The 13105-nt window shown below is 36.0% G+C and overlaps 3 protein-coding genes across 3 annotated transcripts in view; 1 reads left to right on the top strand and 2 right to left on the bottom strand.

Moving 5' to 3' along the window:
- Positions 1 to 110: 110 nt before the first annotated feature.
- Positions 111 to 1264, top strand: LOC132708698 (bifunctional arginine demethylase and lysyl-hydroxylase JMJD6-B). The gene is made up of 4 exons (XM_060681212.1): positions 111 to 346; positions 395 to 898; positions 956 to 1085; positions 1138 to 1264. The coding sequence occupies exons 1-4, from the start codon at positions 140 to 142 to the stop codon at positions 1221 to 1223; spliced, it is 927 nt and encodes a 308-aa protein (XP_060537195.1). The 5' UTR covers positions 111 to 139; the 3' UTR covers positions 1224 to 1264.
- A 445-nt stretch (positions 1265 to 1709) lies between these two features.
- Positions 1710 to 3115, bottom strand: LOC132708696 (uncharacterized). Its single transcript, XM_060681211.1, has 2 exons — positions 2983 to 3115; positions 1710 to 2860 (listed from the first exon to the last, which is right to left on the bottom strand). The coding sequence occupies exon 2, from the start codon at positions 2856 to 2858 to the stop codon at positions 1713 to 1715; it is 1146 nt and encodes a 381-aa protein (XP_060537194.1). The 5' UTR covers positions 2859 to 2860; positions 2983 to 3115; the 3' UTR covers positions 1710 to 1712.
- Positions 3116 to 3344: 229 nt separating this feature from the next.
- The window catches only part of LOC132708530 (fibulin-1-like), a 31219-nt gene continuing 21458 nt past the window's right edge, over positions 3345 to 13105 (bottom strand). The window contains exons 12-17 of the mRNA XM_060680878.1: positions 12135 to 12755; positions 9979 to 10113; positions 8878 to 9032; positions 6096 to 6441; positions 5920 to 6043; positions 3345 to 3851 (exon numbers count right to left, since the gene is read on the bottom strand). Coding sequence (XP_060536861.1) covers positions 3449 to 3851; positions 5920 to 6043; positions 6096 to 6441; positions 8878 to 9032; positions 9979 to 10113; positions 12135 to 12755 — 1784 coding nt within the window. The 3' untranslated portion in view covers positions 3345 to 3448. The remainder of the gene's footprint in view (positions 3852 to 5919; positions 6044 to 6095; positions 6442 to 8877; positions 9033 to 9978; positions 10114 to 12134; positions 12756 to 13105) is intronic.

Here is a 13105-nt window from a genome sequence, read left to right as displayed (position 1 = left end):
AAGCGTTGCGCACTGCTAAAGGAAATGCACCCCAGGTGGAACTAATAATTAATTTGCCACTTCATTGAGTAAAGCAGCTGCTAACTGTTGATAAGAGTGTGTGGGATTGGGGTTGGGAAAATCTCTCTTTCATTCGACAATGGGCAAGCCAGAAGAGAAGATGAAGGCGATTTTACGCAGACTGGAAAACTCTGACGTTCCAGATGTGTTTTACAAAAATTTTGAAGTCGTAGAAAAATTAAAATTTCCTGGCTTGCAACTGGTTTCCAGATTTTTTTGGGTATTGCTCGCGTGCGTTATTGCGTGTTCGGTTCTTAGTAAATTGTTTATTAGTGGTGGTCGATCGGTAAGCGGTACCGGAAAGATGAGGTACGTACTTATTAATAAATTTTAGTGCATCATAGATATGCCTGAAGATGGTTCGAAAATTTTCCGCGAGCCCGAGTTTTGTGAAATATGCGAAAATGTGACGCAAGTCGACAAAATCTCTAACGTATCCGCCGAAGATTTTAACAAAAACTACGTAAAAACGGCAAAACCAGTCGTCGTAACGGACGGAGCTCTAAAGTGGCCAGCATTAAAGACGTTCAACTTTGAGTTTTTTAAGAAATTATTTAAATCCGTTGACATCAACAGAGGCGAGAGAAAAAACTGCCAGTTCTTCCCTTATAAAACGGAATTTAAGTCTCTGCGGGAAGTTTTTGATATGACACCGGAAAGAGCTCAGCTAAAACCAGGAGAAAAATCCTGGTACGTAGGCTGGAGTAACTGCAATGATAATGCGGGCAATATTTTGAAGGGCCACTACGAAAAGCCGTACTTTTTGTCAAATATTTCGGAAAATATTGCTCTAAGTTGGATTTTTATGGGCGGGCCTGGACGCGGGGCACACATGCATGTAAGTAGTCTTGAGGAGTGAATTCATTTTCTTGTAAATCGAGAAATTGCTGTCTAGGTTGATAACGTCCACTATCCTTCTTGGCAAGCTCAGCTTAGTGGGAAAAAAATGTGGAAACTAGCTCCACCTCCGGAATGTTACTATAGATGTAAAGAACTTGAAGTACTTGTTGAACCGGGTGAAATAAGTAACGTAACCATAGTTTTTACGGGTATTTTATTCATTACATTTTTTTTTAGTTGTGTTGGACACAAACCGATGGTATCATGAAACGTCAGTTCTATTAGGTGATGTAAGCATTACCATCGGTGCTGAATTCGACTAAATACTTTAAATCGTTGGTATTTGAAATAAAACAGATTCAGATCAATCTAGTTATTTTACTATCATCATTAATATTCACAACTCATTAATTTAAAAAAAATTGAAGGTTCCTTAGAATCTTTTTGCTACAAAATTTTAAAATTCCTACATGATTGTATTATTATGTTCATGTTTCATCAAATTGTAGGTACAGGAAATTTGCGTACAATAAAATGCATTTAAAGTATAAAATATATAAGACAATTTGTTAGTTTTCAGAGTAAGTATTACTCATATCACAATATAATAATAAATCAAACATACACGGGACCACTCAGGTGCAATTGGTGGTGATGTATTAGCGTTTATGGGAATAAGAATATTAAATGTGTTTATTCCTTAAAATACCTTACATTACATATACCTACTCCAAATTGCACCTAAGTCAACCCATATTTTTGCTTTTATTGATTAATTAAAAGATTTTTTGTATCCGAAAGTAAAAAAAAAATTACTCATCTGGTGCTTCATCTACATCCACCCTTGGCAAGTTCCATTTATACTTACCAGCTAATAACTGATACATATCAGGGGAGACTCTATGAAGTGTTGTGAAGAATTCAATATCATCTTCAGTTAAATTGTTTTTCTCTCCCAACACCAAGCTTAACATGGTGTGCAATGTGGGAGGAATTTTTCCTTCAAGGGTTTTTAATATGACGTTAGAATCAGGTTTTTGTTCATTTGCCCTGCTTCTTAACATTCTTTTAATATATGCTATGTCTCGGCTGTGTTGCTTGATTTGGCGCAAGTAGCTTCTTCCAAACACAGGTTTTTGAGGTAGGCAACGATGATGAGACGAATTTCTTCTTTTTTCAGTCCCATTGTGCAATGGGATTATATTACAATTTTGTTGTTTTTCTTGATTAACCCCAGCATCTATATTGAGAATCACTTTCTTTTGACTTCTTAGACCATATGATGCTTCTGGTGTTTCTACCACTTCATGCTTAATGAGAGAATCAACTTTGGGTGACACATCACTTGTAGGTTTTGATTGTGGTAGATGCTCTACTTCCATTTCTGCACTGCTATAGAAAATATTGGACACTGTGTTGCTTGTTGATGCTTTAGTAGTTGATATTGATTTAGGGACTACGGGAATAGATGGCTTAACGGTTGGGTTGGAATTTGATGGCACTAATATTCCATTTTTAATTATATAAGATTCAACTTTTTGTACCCTTGAGTACATATTTTCTGTATCAAGTACAAATACAGTGCCATCATCATTTGCAGGCAATACATGGACATCACTATACTGGGAGCTATATGGGTTTGGAGCAGCAATAAACACTGGCACATCTGCATTTTCTGGATGATCATCTTCACTATCTCCATCCAGTGTTGGTATTGCACCTTGTATTAACCTTTTTCTCTGTAGGTTTGGAAACCATTTGTTTTCAAAATGCACTTCACACACAACTTTATTTCGTAACTGCTCTTCTTCTAGTTCGAAAAATTTTGGTTTGCAAGCATTTTCAATCCATTTTATGCACCTTTCTTTCTGTTTAACCGGGTAGTGAAAGAAATGCATGTTATCCGTGGTTTTCGTTGTGTTTTTACAATTTTTGTAAGAACAGCGACATCCACCCATAACTGAAATAAGAAATAGTTTTTAGTGCTAAATATTAACCCTAACATAGGAGCTATATTAAAGTTCATGGTGGAAGGTGAATTTGTTACGATAAACGAAAATATTCATTTACAATATTACTTACTTAGAAACGATGGCCACAAGCACAAAATGGAGCCAAAATTATATGAATTTCGTTATTGTTGTCGATCATCCACTGATCATGATTTGGTGGATCACTGAATAGGCAAGCTTACAGAGTTTAACGTTCCCGGTTTTGCCATCTCGCTCTATGGTTCAGTAGGCTAACCTAGGATTATGTCGCCATTTCCACAGCGTAAGAGATGTCTCTCTTGAATTTACAGACGTCTGCGTCCTCTATTATTAAGGTTCGTAAAATCGTGGTACGTATGTACTTCCATAGATGGCGCAACTTAGGTTTTTGACAATTTTAATCATTAACGGTTTAGGAATTCAAATAAACAATAGGTTTAATATCGGCTTTTATTTGTGAAAATAATGTCTATAATAAAAGTCGGTGTATTAAAACTACAACTAAAAAATAATTTACACAATTCAAAATGAATGAAAAAGTTATTACCTCATTTAATTTAAAAAGGATATTCTGAAACAACAATAACCATATATACAACAACACTTCCTATAACTATATTTCCTTGATATAGTTTCATTTCAACTTGTAGTTTTACTTTTTGTGGACCTTCTATAGATCTTACCAAGTACAATTCCATCGTGTTGTATTTGTATTTAGGGGTTGCCTTTTTGAAAAACGATTCATTGACCTTTTGAATATTTGGAGGTGCTTCCACCTCCATTAGCCTAATTGAAAACTCCGCTGTTTCTGCCATATCCACCGATTTTATGGTAAACAGTCGAATGCCACCTTCCGATAAGGGCAAATTCGACACCAGGGCTAAATATTGATAAGTGTACTGCTCGGGCATCCTTTCGCATTGGTAATCTCTAGTGTCACATGGTTGCTTCCTACATCGCCTGTAATTTCAATTTATTTCATCTTAAATCGAAATGAGATTAAGAAGATATAATGTAGAAGTTGAAAATAATTATTTTAACAACAAACAAATATCAATATAGTGATTTTCGTTCTGGTAATTTCATGTCCCCATATTTTGCGACGAATTAAATAAATTACGACGGGTAATACCAAAAAGGACCATGTGGCGCAAATACGAACAAGTGGAATATATTTCTGTGGTTTTACTCACCACCAAACTTAAAATTTATGGTAAGTTATTCCGACAATCGTACCGCTGCGCGAGCATTTTAATTGTTTTACTTCGGGGAAACTTGCAATTGAATATTTTCCTAGACTTTTTATCATCTTCGGGATATTACTATGCAAAATTTTCGGCGAAGCTTGAAACTTTATTCTATATTAAAATAACATTTGTGTCGACTGTTTAATTACAAAGAATTTGTTATCATCCAAAAATTGTCGCTCCACTGCTTAATGCCGAGCAAATACAAACTTCGCATTTTAATCAGTTAAAGCGACCGTTTAATTAATAATGCTAATTGAATTGAAGTGTCATCATCTAAGTATTCCCGAATAGCGAGTACTTTAGTAAGCAATAAAAAGTGAAATGAACGTCATTTGCTTATCGACTGCGTTGAATACTTTAAAGTTTAGCTGAACAATACGTATGAACCGAAGCAGTATTTGCCCCTTAAATGTTGAAGTCACGAGCAGATCTGAATTGATCGTTTTCAACCCCGAGGGCTTTAGAAGCAAGTCCCTACATTTGCTACGCGGAATAAGGTATAACACGGTAGTAAAGGGTTACGAGTATACGGGACAGGACAGCTTAATTCTTCTATGAAAACAAAAAAAATCTGTGTTATTGTTTTCGACATATACAGAAATTAAGAAAAATAGTAACATACGTATGTCCACGGATGGAGGAGACAATAGGTCTAGGCTAGACAAAAAGTGAAAGATACGGAAAATAGTCAATCTGCATAAAACTTTTTGCTGGTTTTAAAAAGAAAATTCGTCATTTTTGACACTTGTTTTGGTATTAAGTAAAGTGGTCGTTTTTACAGCAAATACGTCACTTTTTAAGCAAAACTTCGCAATTTCCATTTTAGATCAGCATCACATGTTATTTGATTGCACCTGTCATAATTGTGAAGCATTTGTCAAATAAAAAAAATTTGGCCTTTAGAACAAGGAATATTTATAATCCAAAATGACCGACTCATAGAGATTACACAAAATCGGCAATGCAGTATTAGATAATAATGATTGTATTTAACGAAAATCGCAATAAAAAACTGCTACTGCTTCCAATATTCTCTATTTAAAAACTCTTGGTCATTTTCGATGGGTCTTCGATACGTCAGTTGTTTACGACGCCCAAAAAAAACATCAGAAATAATGAAATCGGTGCTCCAAGGCGGCCATAAAATTGGACCACAGACGTATTTCTTTCACATCTGTCGCATAATGAGCGGTGCACTAAAAGAAACATATTTTGTCGAAAGAGGCAATTCTTATAACTTGTCGGATAAATAGGAACGTACATTATAATTCCATCGCATCAAATATTTACTTTTTTAAGTATTGACGATGAATCGCAATTCCGTTTGTACTAAAGTTGTCTGGTCTGAGAACATTATCAGTTTGTGAAAGTGCACCTTGTTATCTAGAATTTTATTGCTGATCCACAAACAGAAATCCATCTTGCTCCATCTTCCAAAGCATGGTTAAAAACTTAAGGAGGGTATTAAAACTTTTGCATCACAACGTGGCAAAAAAATTTCTCCCCTTCTCAGTAATTTTATATTGTAAATATCTCAATTATGAAAGGTACAACAATTATGGGACTTGAAATATTTTGGTTAGAAATTTTAAAATTTGGAACTTTCCCTTGTAAGCTGTAGAACATGCTACTTGTTATTAAAGCAAGCAAAAACAAAAATAAAAAACGAAATTTTCCCGCATCAAATTTTAACTACAAATTTTTCATAGAACACAATCCTTTTTCTTTTTTGTAACATCTTGTAAATGTTGTGGATTCGAAAAAGAAAAAAAACTCACGCCCGGTGATCCCTGTCCTTGACATAATTGGGGGGACACGTGATGGGGAAGCATTCGTATCCGCCATTCGTGTTGACGCAAGCGTCTTCTGGTCCGCACACGTTATCATGGCATTCGTCTATATCTGGGAAATAAACCATTTTAATTGAATTTAAAACCGGGCCGTTCAATTTTACCAATGCAAACACGTTTGTCAGATCCCAATCGATAGCCTTGCGGGCATTCGCAGCTGTAGCTCCCTGGTATGTTTTTGCAGGTCCCTATACACAGCTTCCTATCTTTGTACTTGTCACATTCGTCGATATCGTTACAGGTCCGGTTGTCGTAGTTCAACGTGAATCCTAATCGGCAAGCGCATCGGTACGAACCCCATAAATTGACGCAGTTGTGTTCGCAAAGACCGACAGAATCCAGGCATTCATTAATATCGTCGCACAAGCCGTTTTTGTTTCTGAACCCAGATTTGCAACGGCATTCGTACGATCCTATTGAATTGATACAGTCCGCCGTATTACCGCAAGGCTGAAATTTTTTTTTATACAAATATACAGGGTGTCCTCTGAGATCAACGAGAAGGTTCACATAAACTGTAAATGGTAAATTCCAGGGTGTTAAAGTTACTAAAAAAAGACGATATTTGAAGTTTTTTACTATCTTGGCAATACTACTTCGTACCTATTTACACTCCCACTGTGACCCAGTACGGGCAGCGAGGTACGATATTAGGGAAGATCCTGGGATTTTGATAAAAAAAGTAAATCGGCCGTTGCTGGAAATTTTAGATTCGGTTTTTTCAAAAATTTGAGTTCAATGACTCGGGCTGAGATAGTTTTGCGGCTCTGTAAGCAAGACCGATGATTTTTGGACCGGATGGTGATGTGAACATGCATTAAGTTATCGGTCGGTGTGCGTAGGGTTTCCGTAAACACAATTAGTTTTCAACTCAATTTTAAAACGTATGTTAGGGTGTATAGGGTTTAAATATCTAAGAAAATGTTTCTTGACCATGAGGCCAAATACCAAAAGTATCATCGACGTAGCGTTTCGATAATTTTTGTCTTAGATGAAAGGTATCGAGAGATTTCTTCCCCAAGGCTTCCATAGATATATTCGCGACGACTGGTGATAGCGGAGAACCCGACGATTGTTGAAAAATTTGACCTTTATAAGAAAAATGTTCCGGACAAGCATTTTTCAGTTAAGTTGAGAAGATTTGGTTCCAGATTCTCGGATTTTAATATATCTGAAATGATGTTGGGAGTTTCAGCAATAGGTAAAGAGGAATTCTAACTAACTAGAATATCTTGTGTATCTTTTAATTCTTCAATGAAGTGAAATTTTATTCGATAAAACTAAAGTCAATTCTTCTACCAAGGAAAAATCCGAGAGTCTATAGAAATCTATAAGCAACCTAACAATCTTAACCGCGACTCAGGTCTTTACCTCTCAGCAATATGGGAATCAGTCATCCGTCAGTCATATATAAGCAGGTACAGAGTAAAATGCGAGCTAGTTTCAGTCAAGCTCTGAAGAAATTTTCTACTTTACGGGTCGTTATTGTTGTTTAGTTTTCCAGAATTTTCGGGACTGCAACTTTGATTTCAAATACTATTTCGATTATGGACAAAAATCTAAGACTCTGAAAACTGTTCTTTTTCAGAATAAATTATATAGGCATAAATCAAAATTCCTGATTAGATTTAAACAGTACAGTAAGCAGCATGGAGAGCTCCAATTTTTTTATTTACTTTTTCGTGTATTACACAGGCAGTTCGCTCAATTTAGATGCAATGACGTCATTTTCTTTTACGATTAAATGCATAGTTTCAGAATCCGGGGTACAATTTTTGACAAAAGATATTTTTTCTAAATCCTACAGGAAATGTGAGTTAAATTGGTTTTTTCGTTAGCTACAATTCTTCTTAAATAAAATTGGCATTTTGAAAGCAAACCGATTGTTTTTAAAAATTTAGGTTTTATATTTTTTTAATGCCTACGTTCGTACTGCCGGATTGAAATTTTGTGGACTATCGGTAAATAATAAAGTAATTTTCGACCCTCTCGCATAAAACATTACTAAAGGCGAACGGCACCACTCATAGTCAATTGTAAATATTTGTTACCATATTGCGAGAATCTCATTTTGTAAGCCACCGTCTTGGATATGATTTCGTAAGACTGTTTTGAACATTCGTGGGCTTGTAAGGCCATGTTTTGAAAACTCTTTATTTTATGTTGTCCCAATTTAAACAGACGTGTTTTTTTAGACCAATTTTGAACAATTTTAAATATTTTATACTATTTTGCACGAATTTCATTTTGTAAGACATGGTTTTGAATTGACACTGATTAGTTTCGAAAAATCGATGAAATCGAATTCTCGAAAGGAAATTTGGGTGCACAAACTTTTATTCTCGATGATTTTTTGAAAATGTACAGTGTGCGTAGATTATTTACAAAAAAAAAAAAAACAAAAATTCTTTCCGCTTTTGATGAAAATTTTCCATAACTAGCAGATTATGTTGCAGCTGTCAATTTCCTCCACATGACGATAGTCTGTGTAGAGAGCAAGAAGTTTAGTAAGTTTTTCATATTTTACTGTTTGGGATATTCCGTGCTATATTAAGAAATATAGTGCCTCAAATTTGCATCTATCGCCTTCAGGTTTGGCAGGGTAGAAGTTGAATACAATCGAACTTCGCGAGGTATTTTTAAATAAGGTTTTTAAATTAGTTTGTTGTTGTTGTTGTTTTGAGCAGGAGATCCGGAGCTCATCGGAATGGCCTTATACAGGGTGCATGCACATTACAATACAATACGGTAGCACGATAGAACAATGACTTCTTCAAAGAAAACAAGCCGCGAAATGCAAAGTCGGAATTTACAAATACAATACAATAATTATGGGAACGTATTTTGTTTCCTGACGATGTCGAAAGTGCGGGAATCAGAACTTACCCTATAAAATTTGCATTCGTCGATGTCTTCGCACATTTGAGTCGACCTACTCAAGTGATGTCCCGGCGGACACTCGCAGGTGTAATACCCTTGGCCGTTCTTGCATATTTGACTTCGGTTGCACTTGTGGCTGCCCCTGGAGCATTCATTTACGTCTGTAAATGAAATGTAAATTTGAACAGGCGCAACGTAACAGCAGTAAATCGAAAATCATCGTACTCCAACTTCAAAAGGACCAATTTGACGAGCACAACTTACAACTTACTGCTAAAATTTCGTTGGAAGTCGGCAATCTTCTTGGTTAATTGCCTTTCCTTGAATTTATTTTGAAATATTCAGCGTTTCATTCGGTAACTTCTGAGGTAATTTCTGCTCATCCCATCCCGCATTGTAAACAGTTTTTATTATCAGTAGAGTAAAAGTACCAAAGAAGTGGGTTAAAGATAAAACTATATTTCGCAGACTTACTATATACTTTAATTATTCTTTTGCGCCTAGATCTAAAAATTCTTTACAACTTTCGTATAGGTGTTTCCGCAAAGCTTTATGTGGTTACCGATATATTTTAGGGATTTTCGATACATGTTTTCATTGCCGATAATAAAAGTTGTCTAGGATAAAGGCGGAAATGGATCTAAGGCAATATCGCCGGGAGTAGCGGAGTTGACTACATAAATTTTTCATCATTTGTCTTGGTCAATAAATCTAAAATAAATTATAAACCATCGCGAGAAAGCTGCGGTACGTCGATACATTCTTAGTTTGATTTCGAAATTTTTAACTACATTTATCTTATATTTTTCAGTTCAGTCCATAATGCTAAATCGAGATAAAGTTTAAATAATATTTTAACGGATTTAAAGGCACGGAAAGCTCAGAAGTAAATGATTTTTTTTTTGTAATTTTCGTTTTCCCAAATTCACATTATCGTCCAGCGATGCGGAATAAAATTGCCGCTCTAAAAATTCTACGAAAGCTTTTAGGTCTTTCTCGGATCAACACGTATAAAAATAGATTGATTCATTGCGCCTTCGGATCATTTATAATGTTAAAGATCCGTAAAACTTTCATTTAAATAAGTTTGGAAAGTTCGTCGCTTACCAATACACTCGTCTCCCGCTTCATTAAGCTCGTATCCGATTTTGCATTGCAGGGGTGAGCTACATTCGTACCTTCCGTTGAAATTCAAACATTTTAGGCCCTTGGGACAGGGGTTGCTCTCGCATTCGTTTATATCTGCAAATTAATTAACAGGCAGCAGTTATGACCCCTCCGCATTTATTTGGATTTATTTTTTGACGTATAATATGACTTTGAATCATGAATTATTCGTGTTGATGTCGCGTACCAAAAAAAAAATCTTTAATGATCTAAGTATAGAGTTTTTTCAGAAAAGCGTAAAGCAGTAAAATAAGAACTTCCGTCCATTTCCTCTCAATTTTGGTGTCGACCATAAGCGTAGGCAGACCGTTTTTCGTGGGGGGCACGCTAATTCTCGGAAATTGAAGTCCATAATTTGTAGCCCCTCACTCCCATGTCCCGCGTTTTGAGAAAAAAATCAAATATATTTCTTAATTTTTCAAAGAAACTCCCACAGGCTACTGTAATACTTTTTACAAAACTTCTGGATTCCTCTTGCGTCGGTTTTTACTGAGTCGAACTTGCTGACGTTTCCTTCCTCAGAGCTTGACTGAAACTGACCTGCGACCTATTGTCAGCACCATTGGTTCTCTCTTTAGCAAAATATCTAGCTTCCTTACAGGGAAAACTGATAGTTTCCTATTTAATTCCTTTCACTTCAATAATTAGTTTCGACGTAGAATCTCTCCTTACTAAAGTATCTATTCACTATCACCAGTCATCGCGAATATATTTATGGAAGCCTTTGAGAAGAAAGCTCTCGACATCTTCCATCTAAACGTCGCTACGTCGATGATACTTTTGTTATTTGGCCTCATGGTCAGGAATACCTAGTAGATTGTCTTAGACATTTAAACTCTATACACCCTAACATACGTTTTATCATTGAGTTGAAAGCTAATAATAACATTGGGTCATTGTGGTTATAGAAAACCTACGCACACAGACCGACATCTTAATGCATGGTCACACCATCCGACCCAAAAATCATACATTATCAACTCTCATGTTTACAGAGCTGTAAAATTATCTCAGCCCGACTCACTGAACCCAGAATTAAAACACCTTCACTCTGCTCTTCTCTCTAATAATTTCCACATTAAAGGTATTAAACGTTCCGTCACAAAATACACTTCACCACAACATTCCAATAGTATTGAGGCCGAAAACAATCCTACAATTGCCACTGTCGTCCTTCCTTACATTCAAAACATCACTGCCGACATATCAAAAGTTCTAAACCAGATTCAATCAATATCAATATAAAAAAGTAACTTTAATTGTCAATATACATATACATTTTAAAGCAGTCTCCAAATGAAGATAGATTAGATTTTGTATTTGGATTTGGAAAAAAATCCAAAAATTATGTGAGTGTTACATAAATTGTTTTTTTTTTCAATTTTTATGACATTATTTCGATATTTTCGAAAATTTCTTCTCCACCATAGGCCCTGAACGTAGGTAACCTTTGCGCGATAATATTATTTTTAATCCCTATTGAAAGCTATGAAATTGTTTGCTGGCGACGTGAATTAATGAAGTTATAGAGTACCAAAAATGTGCCAAGACAAGTAGGTAAGTGAGGAGGGACTTTTAAAAGAAATCTCTCAGTCGTGCCATACGGGAGATTACCATGGAGACATGAATTCGGGTGTTTTTGAAGACTATTTTCGTAAAATGATAAAATATCTTGATTCAGTCGTAGTTATAGATACTTTCTGCTATTGGTAGACTGCCCCAATAAGCAGAACTGAATGTGGAGTGATGCTTTTCATTTGAGGGTAACATAAAAATAATAAGTTCACACGCTTTTACGTTTATTGTTTGGTGAAGTTTTGGTAAATTTTTCTTTCGTCTGGAGTTGAGAAATTTACATTCTTGAGAAATCACAAAAGGGTGCACGTCTGCAGTAGTCCTTTGCATATCTATTAATCAACATCTGTTTGAAATTGACTCTAATCTCTGAAAACTCTGAATGCGTTTTTCATATTATACAGGGCGTTCCAAATAGAAACAGGCGCCTGTCCTGGTCTTTCAGTATTTTAACCAAAAACATTAATTGCCTTTTCATACTATAGTGAAAAACGGCAACATGGAATTATTGTTGAATTTACCTTCGCAGTCTCCATAGTTGTTCATGACGTATCCGGGAAGACATTTTTTCAAAATTCCATTTATGATCGGGTACTTTGGTGTCGGGTTTGAGCGGGGCAAGTAAAGGTTTGAGATAGTCCGAGGTGACGTAGAATACGGAACGTATTGCGTGGGATATGGTTTCGGTGCCGTAGGGCGTGCTTTAGTCGGGCTAGGGGTGGTTTCGGTAGTAGTTTCAACTGTTGTGTAAGTTTGTCGAGTCGTTTGGTACTGCCAAAATGGGTTCGGATTGTGGTACGATCTCGGATATTGCGGATAGTTGGATCTAGATGCCGTGGTGTAAGCTTTAACCGGACCAGGGATGATTTCAGTTACCGGTTGCGGTTGCGTCACGGAGGGGTGGTTTACGTTTGTTCTGGAATAAGTTGTTGGTGGTGACGTTTTGGTCGTAGTACTTGGTGGGGTAGGTGGTGTGTATTGTGTTACAGGCGGATGGAACAACGGTCTAACTTGTTCGCAGCGATAAGATCCCATTAAGTTTTTGCATCTATAATTTGGACCCAGTTCGTGGCAATTATGGGTGCCGAGCGCACATTCGTCGTCGTCTTCGCATAAGTCGTCTGCCGAATTCAACGTGTAACCTAGAAGATTGTTGAAATTAAAATCATCGAAATATCTGTTGAAGTCATTTTTGTTAAGAGGGTTTCTTATTAATGTGGATTCGCTTAGCGCAGAATAAAAATTTCCGCATAATACTACAAATATAAAAAAAAAATACATTGATTAGTTGGAACAGATTCAGTTGTCAGTGGACACTTTTAAAGCGCAACTATCTGTTCTGAAGGGAATAGACGAAAACTAATGTCGTAAAAACGGCACCTAAATATTTACTCTCGTTTCAGAGTCATGGCATATCTTGATATTATTTTCGTCATTGAAAATTTCCAAAGCAACTTTTTATACAGAATTTAATGAGCTAAATGGAATATTT

This window comes from Cylas formicarius, unplaced genomic scaffold (genome assembly GCF_029955315.1).
Source record: "Cylas formicarius isolate icCylForm1 unplaced genomic scaffold, icCylForm1.1 PGA_scaffold_12__32_contigs__length_19106922, whole genome shotgun sequence".
Classification (NCBI taxonomy): Eukaryota; Metazoa; Arthropoda; class Insecta; order Coleoptera; family Brentidae; genus Cylas; species Cylas formicarius.
Note: the sequence above shows the minus strand (reverse complement) of the source record. Positions and strands in the feature narration are given on the sequence as shown.